A 16,184-nucleotide genomic window follows, 5' to 3' on the forward strand; every position below is an offset into this window, starting at 1 on the left:
CAAATGCTTTATTTCTTTGCTACAACTATTATCACTCCCTTCCCCTTTTGTGCCATGACATCTTTGTCATTTAATCCCTCCTGCCCTATACCGAGACCTTCCCTTTTGTTCTTTCTCCTCCACACTGACACCTTTCAAGGGCATAAAACCCATCAGATTTGTACCTTCCTTCAATTCTGAAGAGTCAGATTCACTCAAAAGATTAACTCTGTTTCCCTTTCCACAGATCCTGCCAGGCCTGCTGGGTACTTCCAGTAGTATTTTTATTTGAAATACTCCTTTAATGAGATAGGGCAAGGAAGCAAAAAAGGCAACTTGAGTGTAAATGAATCAGATTATGATTAGTTCTTTTGAACTATAACATCTAATTTATACTAAGAAAGGTTGAAAAATATATTGGATATATATGAGGTCTTCAAATGAAGGTAGGCTGCATTCTAACTACGATAAATCAGGAACAATGGCATTACAATGCAAGACGTATTGAAAAATGGAGTGTTACTGAAAAACAGTATGTGGCATTGGAAGCGGAAGCCCAAGAAACAGTGGATTAGGAAGTGGGTCCAAATCTTTTGAACAAAGGGTAGCCATGAATTGCATATGCAGTCATGTTTTCAGTATGTTCAGGAACAACTGGGCCATGGTGACAGCAATGTTGGTGGATCAGTCTCCTGGACACCTGCTCTGTTGAGCACACCCATCAGGCAGAATTTTCTGCCTGTCGGGCGGGTGGGCCCGACCCAATCTCTGGCAGGTGGGAAGACGATCCCCGCCGGAGAAGTGGGTCCCGCCACCATTTTACATGGGCGGGCCAATTAAGGCCCGCCAAGTGTGACGTCCGGCAGGAAGCGCTATGCACTTCCTGTACGGGGGGGGGGGGATTCCCCAAAAGCAAGAGTGCACTCTTTCGCGCGTGCGCACATCTCCCTGAGGCTAAGTGCTACCTCAGGGAGATCGCTGACACTTTTAAAAATATTAATAAAAAAAATTCCCTAACATGTCCCCTTCATGTGACAATCTCACATGAGATGGGACATGTTCATAATTTATATAATAAGTTTATTAAACTTTTTAAAACCCTACATGAAACCTCATCCTGCCAGTGGATGAGGTATCATGTTTTTTCTATTGTCCGCCGGGGCTCCTGGCCTGCCCGCCAACCTTAAGGTTGGACGTATAGGTCCTTTAATTGTATAATTGATCCTGTCAACGGCCTCAATTGGCCATTGACAGGTCGGCAGGCCTGCAGCTGATTTTGCTGTGCCCCCACCTTCCTGAAAATTTAAGTGGGCTGGGATGACGTTGGGAGTTCCCCCGACGTTAACCCGCATCATTTTACGCGTCGGTGAGCAGGCCCCGCCCCCTGACGGCAAAATTCTGCCCATAGTCAAGGAAGACAGTTACTTTGGTCACAGGCAAATTCTACAACATTACAAAAATCTTGGAGATTTTGGCTGGGGTAATCCAATAGATGATTAAATTTGGCTTCTGGAACTTCTTAACCACTCAATTTTATCCATTTCAATGCAAGGCTGATTCAAAACAAATCTTAAAATATTGCAATTGCAACTTGAGAATAACTGGCCAAGATATCTGAAAATCCATTAAAATACTATAATGGTCCAGAAATTGTTGGAATTGCATGGCAAGTGATGTGAATTGAACTTTTGTCCTCACCCTTCAGATTGCACCATATTTGTGCATTTCCAGCAATTGATGGCAAAGTGATAAATCAATTATAGCAACTGGATCAATACAATTCTCTAAATTAAAATGTAGCACAAACAGAACACACGGATGCTGAACAACTAAAAACGTCACTCATACAGATGTTCAATTCCCATCACTGTGTTTAAAAGTTTACACTAGAATCCTCTCCATTTCCCTCAGTTTAGATTTTTGTTAACCAAAAGTATTATGGGATATGGGGCAAATGCAGGTATGTGGAGATAAGTTACCGGTCAACAATGATCTCACTGGAAGGCTGACAGAAGGTGCAACACCTGCCCCTTTACTTCCCCCCTCCTCACTGTCCAAGGGCCCAAACACTCCTTTCAAATGAAGCAGCACTTCACTTGCACTTCCTTCAATTTAGTCCATTGCATTCGCTGCTCCCAACATACTCCTCTACATTGGAGACACCAAACACAGACTGGGAGACCGCTTTGTGGAACACCTTCGGTCTGTCCACAAGCATGACCCTGACCTCCCTGTCGCTTGCCATTTCAACACTCCACCCTGCTCTCATGCCCATCCTTGGCCTGCTGCAATGTTCCAGTGCAGCTCAACGCAAACTGGAGGAACAGTACCTCATCTTCCAATTAGGCACTTTACAGCCTCCCAGACTTAACATTGAGTTCAACAACTTCAGATCATGAACTCTCACCCCCTTTTTTCTAATTATTTATATAGTTTTTTTAAATATATATATTTTTTCCCACCTATTTCTATTATTATTTTTTAAATTCATTTCCATCCATTGTTTTATCTCCACCTTTCAGCCTATTCTGATCCCTTCCCCCTACCCCACCCCCATTAGGGCCATCTGTCACTTGCTCAACCTGCTTTCTACTCTTAATGTCACCATTAGCACATCCTTTAGCTAATATCACCACCGTCAACACCTCTTTGTCCTTTTGTCTATGACACCTTTGGCAATTTCTTCTTTGCCTCCACCTATGACTGGCCCTCTATCCAGTTCCACCTGTCCCACCCCCCTCAAATGACTTATATTTCACCTCTTTTCTATTTTACTTTAGTTCTGAAGAAGAGTCATACAGACTCGAAAAGTTAACTCTGTCTTCCTCTCCATAGACCTGCTGAGTTTTTCTAGCTATTTTTGTTTTTGTTACGGATTTCCAGCATCCGCTGTATTTTGCTTTTAGCTCAAGGAGCTAAATGGCCCAATCTTGTTCATTTGCATCTATTCAGAAATGGACGGGACAGGATAGAAAGGAAATTACAATTCACTTCTTTTCATTTCTTCATTCCCACTCTCATATTTCTTTCCAAAGTAATGGTTACAAGTCCCAGGAAATTCCCAATCTCAACCAAATGATTGAGTGGAAGGTAAAAGATTGAGGTTAAATCACCAAATCTGGAGATCGGAGATAAACAAAACAGCCACCCAAGTTACTAGATCACACATTCATGTAGCTGTTTGAAAGGAGGCACTAGGAAAGGGCAGAAGGTGGCTGCCTACCAATTTTCTCAGCTGGAGCTTGACGATCATAGACTTCTAAAACAAATCGATAAATGTGTTTCCTCACCTAGTTTCCGTAAAGCCATTTGACTGCCATTATAACTTTTCTCAACCTTGTTTTGAAACAAGTGAACAGACGAATGCTTGAAAGCAATTTCATCTTCATTTGCTCCTCGGTAATGAATGAAGAAAAATCACACTATGGTAATACATTCCATTCTTGGCAACACAAGTAGCAAAAATAATGTATGGACATTGACATTACCTTGACCTGTATTGGTTACTGTTGCTCCTCTGGCTAGGATTGAGGTACCAATGCTCAAGGAAGCTGTTGCTGCAGGCTGACGAACAGGAACACCAAAACTCGATTCATTCTTTTCGGGAACAGCCTGAGGTGGCGGCTGCAATTGCGCCTGCGTCCCAATGCCAGCTAAGAACAAAAAAAAATGTAACTGCTATAAATGTTTTGAGAACAGAGGTTGTCACTGTTGCTGAAAACTTGCTTCACTGGAATTTTGGTTGGCTGTAACCTTTAAAAGGACAATAATACCTTCTGTTAGCTGTCCCGGGCTTACTTAATTTGCAATTCACAACTACTCAACACAACTGGCAACCACACACTTGAAGACTTCGTGGAAACTCCCCATTAAGTGAATATCCCAATATTCATAGTCATTGCTAACGTTTTATATATTTTATATAACAATTTAGGGGTAATTCATCTGCCTTATCAGCTGCAGTTGGTGTCAGATCTGAAAAGACCAAAATGGGGCAGAATTACTGGGTGAATACCCGAGAAACAAAGAAATAATTTTATTTATACACATAAAATTCAGAGGGAAGAATGTGACCATCTTGCTTCAGCACTCGGAGAGAATTGGTTGCTTAAGCAAAAAACAAGCATCTTACAAATCAGCTTGAAGGCCAAAAAAAGAACATATTAAATATTATGAACAGTCTAAACTTCCAAGTAAAGCAAATCTTACTTTTTCTGCAACACTGCACTGTTAAATCAAAAAGGAACGAATGAGATTAATGACCTTTAGTACATGCAAGCACACAATAATCTTTTTATATTCATACTCGACCCACCCCTCCTCCATGCATTCTAAACAATTACCCACTATTGTGACTGGGAGATTAATGGCTATTGGAGGTTTTTAGCATTCTGTTCAAATGGACATCAGCAAGACCTAAATAAGGCAATGCTGACTATCCAGTGACCTGAAATTTTGTACCACCCCTTTCAAAGCTGTTAGTCACTTGCAGCCAAGGACATTTGCAATTAGCAACACAGCTTTTAAAAGATTCACTGGCCAAGTCTATGCACATTTATAATCACTCCACTGGTGTGATTTCACTAACACTTTGCAAAATCTCAGGCTTCCAGAAAATACAGTTTGACATATTCTCAAACCTCACTAAATAAATCCAATGATTTGATGTTTTTTATTAAGAACAGAAAAAGATTTGGGGAGCGGGGGGGGTGGTGGAGAAGAGATTTTTTTCTTTAAATTTCTAGCAACTTATCAAAGTGAGACTATTCCTAGTACCTACAGAAGCAGATTAATTAAGCTTGTGGATAGGCAGAATACAGAGACATAGTTAAGTAATTAATTTAGGATTTAGCACATTAAAGAGATAAAAACATCGAATCGAATACTCCAGCTTGACATTTTTTTCAATATTTTCCTATTGTCTTTTCCATGGTAAGCTCTTTGAACAGCAGTAGATAACTAACTGCTCCTATCCATGGTCACAATCTGACGGGGGGTTATTCAAACCAATGAGTTTCGGTCAATAACATGTACACACTTTATATAAACAAAAGAAAGCTAAATGAATGACGTGGGCCAACAAACTGAATAGGGGTGCCTACACCTTACAGTTACTAAAATACAGATTTGTACTTAGAATTGTTCACGTGATAAATTTAAGAACAGCCATATTATGGTAGTGGCTCACTAAAAATACATAATGGGGGAAAAGAAAATAGAGGGAAAGCATTCTGTGTAGTGCAAGCACATTGCATGATTAAACTAAAAGCACCGCTGGCAGGTGCCACAAGTCACATTGCCTGTAAGAAATTGGAATCTTTAATGAACTGCTTTTTTCTGCACTGTATGGGACTATATAAGGTTAGCTAAACAGCATTGATTCTCTTCCTGAAAACAGCAAGATCACTTGGTTCAGGTTGCCATGTTGGCATTCCTAAGTTGGTAGGGTGACGTCTTGCGTATCTATGCAAGTGTTTGAAAAGGGCTAGGAAATGGCCCTCAGCATGATGCAAACTAAAAGGCTGACCTTAAGCAGGGTGATGAATAGGGGAAGAGGTAACCACCCTGACATTTGGATGCCTGTCCTGTATCAATTGGTCAGAAGGGTTTGAATAGATGAGTGACACTGGGTAAGCTACCAGCCCACAGGAAAAGGGTATATTAACAAGTGCTCAGGAACAGGGACCAGATGTTGGTGAGGCTGCAGTGCTCATCAAACAGCTGCTTTCTTCAGACAGAAGATGGGCAAGAGGAGGAGGAGGAGGAAGACAAGAGGGAGGGGTTCCCTGACACTTCAACTAGAGAGCAGAATGCTGCTATCTCAAGCTACAAAGGTCAACAAAACTCCGTGCCAACCATTCATTCATTCTCTGGGATCAGTAAACTGCTCACAACTGTCACAGGTCATATACTTTTTCTGCCTAATTAATTAATGCATCATACCTAAACTGTTGCCTCTCAATAAACTATTTTAAAATTACTTAGAAATAGTTGATTGTCTTTCTTGGGTATCTGTGGCCCCGAATCCAAAAAATCTTACAGCCTTATACCCACCCTTTGTAGCCATGAAACAGCATGGAACCAGACACATATAAACCGGAACCCCCAAAGAAATACAATTCCATACACCACATCAAAGACGCACAGATAATTGCCCACTCTGCCATTTTCTCACAATGACATTACCTGACCAGGAAGTCAAGGAGGAGCATAAAGTTTACTGAATATTTAAATATCTCTGACCAAGACTTCACCGCTTTTCTTGCCATTTTTTCTCATCCAGAAGCTTAATTCTTTGTTGGGCTGTGGTTCCAATGGCAAAGGTTGCTCCTTGGTAACTTGCCCAAACAGCCATTACCAATGCGAAACTTGACAACTCTTGTCTCAGCAGATATACACATATGCAAATATTTTAAGCAGAACTACTTGTTCAAAACAAGGGCAGGAATCCTGGTTGATTTACTTTTTCCTAGCCCAGGCACGCTGGAACCAATTACAATGTAACTTAACTGAAGTGAACTTGTAACTTAACTGAAGTGAACTTAAAACTCAGGAATGAAACTAGAGGCAGAATTTTACATTCCACCACCAGCAGGTATGCAGGTCATGGTGGGAGGGCCAAAAAATTCCTCAGATGGCCTTCCCACCTGCCCAGACCTCTCTGCAATTTTATGGTGGGACAGGAAAGGCCCAGGCTTATGCCCCAATTGAGGTCCTTAAGAGACCAATTAATGATCACTTAAAGGTCACTTCTAGCACAGCCTCAATTTTCAGACTGGCAGGGACAGTTCAGCAGCACGGGGGAGGTGATCCTGCTCAGGCCTTAGGGGGATGGTGGAGGTCATCTCCATCAACGGTCTCTTTTCAATAAGGTCTGCCTCTTACATGTGTTCCCAACACCTTGGCCTCTCCACCCACACCCCAACCCCCTGGGGCCTCACCTCCCCTCCCTGCCCTGAGACCCCCACACTTACCTGGTCCTGGGCTGGGACTTAGATGCTGGTTCTTCTGCTTGTAGTCCCAGTCTGTCTGCAGCTTATGGCACTACTGGAACTAGAGAGTTGCTGGCCAATCAGATTGGTTGGCAGCTCTCTGAAGCAGGACTTCCTCCCAGAAGGGGTAGAAGTCCACCTCCAGCCAATTAACTCTCCTTAAATGGCTTTGCTTGCAATATTTCAGATTATCCGAAATGAAATGTGACAAAACACAAGAGGTAACTTAAATTCTTCACATACATCAGTGAGATTTCTTTATGAAAATAAAATCCCAAAATTGAAACTGGTTACAAAGATAAGTAACATAATCAACACTGGCACATTGCTGTAGTGCAGGATGTTCTCTAAAGCTTGAAGTAAAATGTTTTTTTTTAAAAAAAGAGTGAATCAAAACAATGCCATATCTACCTGAATGTAAGAAATGGGAAATTTTAACTACTTATTGGTGACCTGACCTACCTAATGAGCGCAAAGACGAACGGCATCGTATACAAGGACTTAAAATGGATTAGCTCAGCACTAACATATACCTACAATTTACAAATCCTTAACCATCAGTATAAATGCTAAAACGTTCATTTCTTTCCTTACCCTAACACCACAGCAAAAAGAGACACACAGGGCTACTTACCACCAGAAGTTTTGACTGGGGAAACGCCAGATTTCATAGGAGTCTGAGAATTCACTGTGTGCACTTGCACATTGGGTAGAGTAGACGATCCATTAGGAAAGGCTGGCTTTACCAAGAGTTCAAGCTTCTGTGGGGCACGAGGCAAGGTGGACGACTGGATATATGGTCCAACTGCAGCCACACGGCTGGGTGCAGAAGACACCACTTGTTGAGGGATATTCTTGTCAGATGAAACCTACATATAAAATTCACTTAATCAACATATTTTTGTTCTAAATTAACAAAGTAATTTGTCCACTATCTATCCTACCCCACCAAAACAACAGCCCTTTGAAATGTTTTAGACAGCCAACAGACTTGAGTTTCCCTAAATTGTAACACTAAGTCTTCTTTCCTTTCAATCAAGCAAAGCTATGTCATAATTCACTGAACTTAAAATTCTTGTTTCAGTTTGGAATTAAGTAAATTTACAGACTGGAGTTATATGTCCATTACAGACAGAACATATAACATGACCAGATATATAATGGTTGAAATAATCCCTTCACTGGGAAGCCAAATCAAAATCCCTTCCAAGAACTAAAACTGTCCTCACTATGAAGACTGGGAGTGTTGCAAAATAAAGGATTTCAAGCACTAAAGCAGTATCCAAAATGGAGTTAAACTCATTAAAACTTTTCTAAGGTTCTTTTTAGCCTGTTTAGTTTTATCATATATTCTCTGAATCAATTTCTTGACATTATCTACAACATTTGCCAATCAGACATTACTAAAACAAATGATGTTTATTTTTGTGATACCAACTTGGTTAACAAAAATTGCAACCATTTTTTGTAAATTTTTGGAACCATTTTAAAACAGTAATGATGGCAGATTATACCTTAAAATTAGCATTGGTTTTAGATGTTTTTATAACACTGTATGGCTGCTCCACCAGTGATTCAACAGATTTAACCATACAGACCAATGAAGTTCCGGTTTCAGTCTCTGATTGGTGCTAAGCTAGCTGGTCTCAGCCAGAGAAGCAGTAGGGTCTCTAAGTTGGTACAAATGACTGAAGTTAGCGATGAGAATATTTGTCCAGTAATCTTGATCAGAATTAATGAGGGTCATTGATGAGGCAGAAGTTAGACCTTGATGACAGCCTTTCAATTATACTCTACGGATTCTCATCAAGTACACATACTACTGTCTTATTTTGACTTACTTCATTTTGCTTTGTGAATCTTCAAATTTTAAGTGAATTTCGTAAGCCCTAAGCTAACATCAGGCATGAGAAAAAAGATGTTAGCATTAGAAAATGTAATCTTAATCAACATTGGAAGAGCAAGCACTTCTAGGTCAGAAATAGCAGAATAGAAGCTCCCGGGTATGCCACAATTGAATTTCTATAGCACTTCTCATGTCAGCCATCCTTGTGCTACCCTGAACGATAGCTGTAATGAATGACAAATGAGTTTTAGATCTTTGTGCTATCCAACAGCCTAATCCACCAAGCGTTTCTAGCATTTCTGTTTTTACAAACTCAAATTTATTCTTTCTTCATACATTCACGTTGTTGATAACTTTATGTGCAAGAGAGAGGGAGAGAGAGAGAGAGCACGTGTGTGGGTGGGGTATGGAGAGGAAAGGGAGGTAGACAGTGTTAAAGATTAGCTTAGCAACAGTGTTCAAGGTTGAATAACATGCTCTAACTGCAGTAACAACAAGTCACTGATGCATGATAAATAGACACGGTACTAAGAATTAGGCTAGAATTTACCATAGGCAACATGCAGTAAAAGAACAGATTGGGGGAAAAAAGGGGAAATTAAGGAAAAAATACTGTAAAAGTATTTTTCTTCTATGCTGTTCAAATAGTATAAGATGAATGCATGCCTAGGTTTAAATGTGCTCTATCCATTGACAATACTTTGCTTATAGATTATTCTTTATTTCAGCATAAAAAGCAAAGTGATTTTAACGACTATTTGACTTTGTTATTACTCAAGTGAACAATGTGAGTTATTTAATAACAATTATAGTGTTCATAGCAAACTGTGACTGGTGCACCATTTTGGGAATGTATACAATTCTGAGATTTGTACTGGTGTAGAGGGAATTCAGGGATTTTTGCTACTTTTTTTCAGAGTTTTTCTACCTACCCAACTCACCAATATCCATGTGTAAAATAAAAAGTTATGCTGAACAAAAATCCTGTAATGGAGTGGGAGAAAAAGACTCTGAAAAAAAAACTGTTAGCATTGTTTGTGGAGGTATCAGAGCATATGGATAAAAGAAACTCAATGGATATTGTTTATCCAGTTACAGTACCATATTAAAAGCTGTCCACTGGATAGGAAAACACAGAATGGACGGGTAACTAGCTAGCTCAAAGGAAACAGAAGATTGTGCACTGAGCTGCACAGAAGCAGCAGGAATGATTAACGTGAAGTTTCAAGCAGTGCTGGGAACTATGTTATTCATGTTCTGTAGCAATGAATGGGAATAGAGTCGAAACTGAATACTTGCTGATGACACCAAGGTGAATTGGGGCTAGAGATAATCAATAGCAGATTGTTCAGGTTCAGAAGAATCTGGATATTTTGGCAAACTGATTTGGGAAATAGTAAAATGAAATTCAGCATCAACGGTTTAAAGACTGTTGGATTATAGGAGAACTACCAAATAAATGGTGTTAATCTAAAAAAGCGCTGTAATTATTTGAAGGTATTGGTGGGCAAATCTTTTGGTTAAATGCAAGTAGGGATCTTACGGGGACATGCTTGACCTTTGATGGAACTGACTAGTTGAAGGTCAAAAAATTTCTATCAAGTTCCCAAAGACAATAGAGAGGGTGTGAGATAAAACACAGAAAAGGAAAGGTGAATAGGCAGACCATATATAACTATTTCACACAGAAAGTGGTTAATGTTTGGAATGGAGGCCAATCAAGGCTTATAACCTCAAAAGTTTCAATACTGTACTGAAGAGGTATTGGCGAGAATTATAATTCAGGATGATAAGTAGTGAAATGTGTTTTCTATTTTCGAATTCTGGGACTGCCATAGCCCAAATAGTCTTTTTTAAACCCGCATTTTCCTATGGCATCAATAACATTCACAATTAAAACTTTGCCGAGAAGATAAAAAGCCATTTCAAAAATTAAAAATAATTAACAACGAATAGTCGTTTGGTAAAACAGAACTTGAGTATGGCTGAAAAAGATATTTTATTGAAGCTTTTAGTCTTGCACACATCAGGACAATTGTAAGAATACCAATGTCAGGGAAAGCAATAACTTTATACTATATGAGAAGAGAATGCTGATTGGTTGGCAAGTGGACTCTGATTGGTAGGGACATTGCCACAGAGAATGAGTTATTGGTGACATAGCTAAATGCCAAGCATTATTTGAAATTTTAAACCATGCAGCTCGACTCAGATTCCTCAGGTCAATGCCTTGACCAATGAACCACCCAATTGCTATCACTTATTTTGTTTAACTGAAACAGAAGGAATATGTGTACAAGTTCTGCAAAGAACAGGGCCCGTGTATTAATATATGTAGCTTCCAGTACACTCAAATGCGTCACACAGTGCTCAACTAGCTTTAATTAGTTGTCAGGGTAAATTTTAGCAGAGTGATGCTAGGTATGTAGATTGTATGTCCCTAAGACGGGCAGATCGTAGCAAACAGCATGTCTCTTCTGCTGTTCACAACGGGCAAGAAATAGACCGTAATCAACCAGCCCATGTTTGCAAAGCTCAAAACAGAGTGTCCAACATTAGATGTGATTCCACAATTGGACAACATTTGCTAAATAATCCTCAGTGTGCTAAAATTTACGCTGACAACAGATTTAAGATTATTAGTCGGGCTCGCCATGTGGTGCATTTGTGTGTAATAGAAGCTACATATATTATTAGAGAGCCCTGCTCTTTGCAGACAGAAAGAATATGTACACAATTGCACTTGTTTCAGTTAAACAAAAGTGATAGCCATTCACTGGTTCATGCTGCAAGGCAATGCCTTAATTAATCAGAGTCAAGCTGCCTGGTTTAAATTTCAAACAATGCTTGACAGTTAACTGCCAGTCACCATTAACTGGTGCATTCTCCATGGTAATGCCTCTACCAGTCCACTTGCCAATTAATCAGCACTCTCTTTTCATACAGTATAGAGTTGCTGTTTCCCTGACATTGGTATTCTTGTTATTGACCTGATGAGTGCAAGACAAAATGTCTTTTTTCAACAATTAACAACTTTTTTTTCATTTTATGCGATGTGGGCTTTGCTAGCTGGGTCAGCATTTATTGCCCATCCCTAGTTGCCCTTGTGAAGGTGGTGGCGAGCTGCCTTCTTGAACTGCTGCAGTGCATGTGGTGTAGGTACACCCATAGTGCTGTTAGGAAAGAAATTCCAGGATTTTGACCCAGCAACAGTGAAGGAACTGAGAAGTATTTCCAAGTCAGGATGATGAGTGACTTGGAGGGGAACTTCCAGGTGGTGGTGTTCTATTTTATCTGCTACCCTTATCCTTCTAGATGGCAGTGGTTGTGGGTTTGGAAGATGCTAAGGACCCTTGGTGAATTCCTGCAGTGCATCTTGTAGAGGGTACACACTGCTACTACTGTGTGTCGGTGGTGGAGGGAGTGAATGTTTATGGATGTGGTGCCAATCAAGCAGGCTGCTTTGCCCTGGACGGTGTCAAGCTTCTCAAGTGTGGTGGGAGCTGCACTCATCCAGGCAAATATAGAATATTCCATTACACTCCTGACTTGGGCCTTGTAGGTGGTGGACAGGCTTTGGGGAGTCAAGAGGTGAGTTACTTGTCGCAGGACTCCTAGCCTCTGACCTGCTCTTGTAGCCACAGTATTTATATGGCTAGTCCAGTTCAGTTTCTGGTCAATGATTAGATTCTCTCTTGTTGGAGATGTTCATTGCCTGGCACTTGTGTGGAGCAAACGTTACATGCCACTTGTCAGCCCAAGCCTGGATATTGTCCAGGTTTTGCTGCATTTGGACATGGACTGCTTCAGTATCTGAAGAGTCACGAATGCTGCTAAACATTGTGCAACCATCAGCGAACATCCCCACTTCTGACCTTGATGGAAGGATGGTCATTGAAGCAGCAGCTGAAGATGGTTGGGCCGAGGACACTACCCTCAGGAGCTCCTGCAGCAATGTCCTGGAGCTGAGATGACTGACGTCCCAACAACCTCATCCATCTTCCTTTGTGCTAGATATGACTCCAACAAGTAGAGAGTTTTCCCCCTGATTCCCATTGACTCAAGTTTTGTTAGGGATCCTTGATGCCACACTTGGTCAAATGCGGCCTTGATATCAAGGACTCTCACCTCACCTCGGGAGTTCAGCTTTTTTTGTCCATATTTGAACGAAGGCTGTAATGAGGTCAGGAGCTGAGCGGCCTTGGTGGAATCCAAACTGGGTTGTCAGTGAGCAGGTTATTGCTAAGATTACTAAACTTGAAGATAGTATTCATTAGAATCCAAGAACTAAGAAATGGGAGCAGGAGAACGCCATCTGGGCCCACGCATCCACTACGCCAGTTATTATGGCCGATCTGATTGTGGTCTTAACTGCACTTTCCAGCCTGTCCCCCCCCCCATAACTCTTGAGTCCATCGTCAATCAAAAATTTGTCTAACTCATTAAATGCAGGAAAATCTCATGAGTGCTTTAAAGAATCAAGAAAAATAGTGTATGCTGAACAGTAAGGTAAAGGGGAAAAATTGAGAGGTTTAGAATGAGAGCTGAAAGCATAGTCAAAGAAAAATTTTGAAGACAGGGAGGGATGGAAATGGCATGGCAGAGAGAAGGCGGTGGGGTGTTCCATTAACCATATTAAATTTGGAAGTACCAAGTATTTTAAGGATTTTCAATTTTTGTCCAGTTTAAAAGAACAATTATTTTTACTCCTTGCGCAGAATTTTACAATCCATCATCAGCAGGACTGCAGGCTGCAGCCCATAAAATTCTCTAGGTGGCTTTCCTGCTGCCCTTCCCCCCACCCTGTCCACAATTTTATGGAGGGTGGGCAAGGCCCAATACTGTTCACCCTTATCCCGACTGAGGCCAATGATTGGCAACATCAGGATCGCTTCCTGCCTCAATTGTGAGGGGTTGCCCTGCTCAGGCCTCAGGTAGAAACTGCTGGGTTTGGGGGGGGTGGGTGGGGGGGTGGGGGGGGGGGGGGGGGGGGGGGGGGGGTGGGGAGAGAGAACTCATCTCCCTCACGGCCCCTTTCCCACATCAGGCACCTCCACCTGAAGGTCTGCCCCCGTGCCAGTGGTGCACTCTTCCTTGCTGGCCTCTCCATCCACATGCTATCTCCCCCTTCCCCCCGACCAGGCCTCACTTCCTTGCTGTGAGACCAGCTCCACGCTTAGCTGATCCTGGACTCTGGGATTTGGAATCTGAAGTCCCATCCAGTGCTGTTGCTGGGACTATAGAGCTGCCAGCCAATCAGATTGGTCGGCTAGAGCATTAAATGACTGTGGGGTTCGTTGATGTTATGGGTGATAGATCAAAAAAAATGCTGCCCCTTGTGTTAAAACTCTTTTGCTTTACAACACTTTATACTCGTAATAAAGTTTCATCCTAATGCAGACCTAAACTTACTGGCACATTCTCTTTTTGTTGTAAGGCTGCCTTCTTTTTCCACAAGCGTTCACGCAGATCCCCGATACGTCTGTCCATTGATGCAACTTCAGAGTTGCGCTTGTTTAGGGACTCCCTTTGATGCTGAAGCTTTGCATTCTGCTCCTGGTTCAGCTTATTCCTTACCTGATTGTGAAGCAGAGAATTAAAAGTATGTTGAATTCTATTTCATTTCCAAATGTCTAGAAATCTAAATTAGAATAAATTTGTTCTTGTATTACTGTATTCAGCAAAAAGGTTATGGAGCTTCAAAGCTGCTAATTATTTTATCTATATAATAAATAATTAAGTACAATATAGCAACAAACTAGGTGATCCTGTCTGGCATTGCATATGAGGAGTCCAAGCCAAGGGCAATCTGCAGATCATGCAGGAATAGAGGTCAAGAATTATTAATGGATGAGAAAGGGGAGGGAGTGGAAAGGAGGAGGCAGCCTTTGTACATCTGCTCCAAACTTCAACTCAGAAAGAGAAGCAGCAGAATAAACTTTCCATCTTCAACTTCAGACAAACTAGGAGCTGGGCCTTTCCACAACTGATCCCCAATTTCAGTTACTCAGTGGGAGAAAGGATGCTTTCCCACCAACGGCCATAAACTGCTACTCATTGAGGCTAGGTGGGGCAGAAAAGAGGGAATAAATTAGCAAATAGAGCTCTTCAAGTAATTAATATAAAGGCACTGCAAGAATCATCATCAGAAATTAGGGATGATAGTGTTTAAGTCAAATGAAACAGAAACTGGCCTTGGAGAAACCAAAAAAGGAGTCAGGGAGGAAAGGTCAGCTGGAAATGGGAAAGAAAGGCTGACTGAGAAAGTAATTACAAAAAAGGGCCTGCAGCCAACAAAGTTGATCAGGTAGCCCTACAAACTCTGTAGTCCCTCATGTCAGCGAAGGTGGAGTTCAGGGTCAGTATTGTGGGGCTATCAATGTTCAGTGATACCCCATTGCATTCAATTAGTCACCAAATGGTATGTTAACATTACCACATACAGGTGCCAAAGACTTGGAACCTGAACTTTTTAATGTATCAATTACCTGCAACTCTTTATAGAGTCTATCAAGCTCAGCTACTGCAGATTGGTTGTCATGGTAGCCATCAATTTTTCCACTTTTCAACATGTCTAGTTGTCTGCTTAACTCCTCCACCTTTGCAACAGCAATCACTAACTCTCTCTGCTTCTGTTGGAAAAGACTGTTCATCTGTTCAATCTCTTCAACTGCAAGAATAAAATTCCAAGTATTTAACACCAGAATTGTTTACCATTTTTCAAAATAAAATGTAAAATATTGCACCGAATACATCTCTCCAAACATATATTAAGCAATGTTAATAATGCTTGCAAATTTGGCTTATTTGAATACTGAAAGCCAATTGGCTCACAAATGAGTTTCATTGTCAAAACAAACAAATATAACTGTGGCCATCTTGATGAGGTCATAATGAAGTGTGATATTAAACTGAATTCAACCAGAGTTGTTTAAGAGGGCAGAGGAGGAGGAGTAAGCGACTTCCCCAGAGCGAGGGGAAGAATGGAGTAGAGATTCGGAGGGAGAGATTTAAATACCAAATAAGCCAATCACAAAGCTTTACAGCCCCAGCAAACAAAGTTGCAACCTTTAAGTAAGTGGTGGAAGCAGATTCAATAGTAACTTTCAAAAGGAAACTAGATAAATACTCGAAAAGGAACACACTGTAGGACTACGGGGAAATCAGGAGTGAGGCTAGTGGGATAATTCTTCCGAAGAACTGACACTGACACAATGGGCTCAATGGTTTCCTTCTATAATTTTTGAAGCCATAACTATTCTGAACCTACATACAAGAGAATGTGGCATAAATGGAGATTAATTAACTGAAAATTAAATCAAAAATTGTTAATGATTTAATGAATTAAATATAATTTGCAAATAAAT

General features: G+C 40.9%; 1 protein-coding gene across 1 annotated transcript in view; it reads right to left on the reverse strand.

Annotated features, from left to right (window-relative positions):
• LOC121272162 (apoptosis-stimulating of p53 protein 2-like) overlaps positions 1-16,184 on the reverse strand; it is a 98,762-nt gene that overhangs the window by 32,463 nt on the left and 50,115 nt on the right. Inside the window, exons 7-10 of the mRNA XM_041178672.1 lie at positions 15,306-15,487; positions 14,230-14,394; positions 7,606-7,840; positions 3,468-3,632 (exon numbers count right to left, since the gene is read on the reverse strand). Of these exons, the coding sequence (XP_041034606.1) occupies positions 3,468-3,632; positions 7,606-7,840; positions 14,230-14,394; positions 15,306-15,487 (747 nt within the window). The remainder of the gene's footprint in view (positions 1-3,467; positions 3,633-7,605; positions 7,841-14,229; positions 14,395-15,305; positions 15,488-16,184) is intronic.

The sequence above is a fragment of the Carcharodon carcharias genome, chromosome 2, assembly GCF_017639515.1.
Source record: "Carcharodon carcharias isolate sCarCar2 chromosome 2, sCarCar2.pri, whole genome shotgun sequence".
Taxonomy (NCBI): domain Eukaryota; kingdom Metazoa; phylum Chordata; class Chondrichthyes; order Lamniformes; family Lamnidae; genus Carcharodon; species Carcharodon carcharias.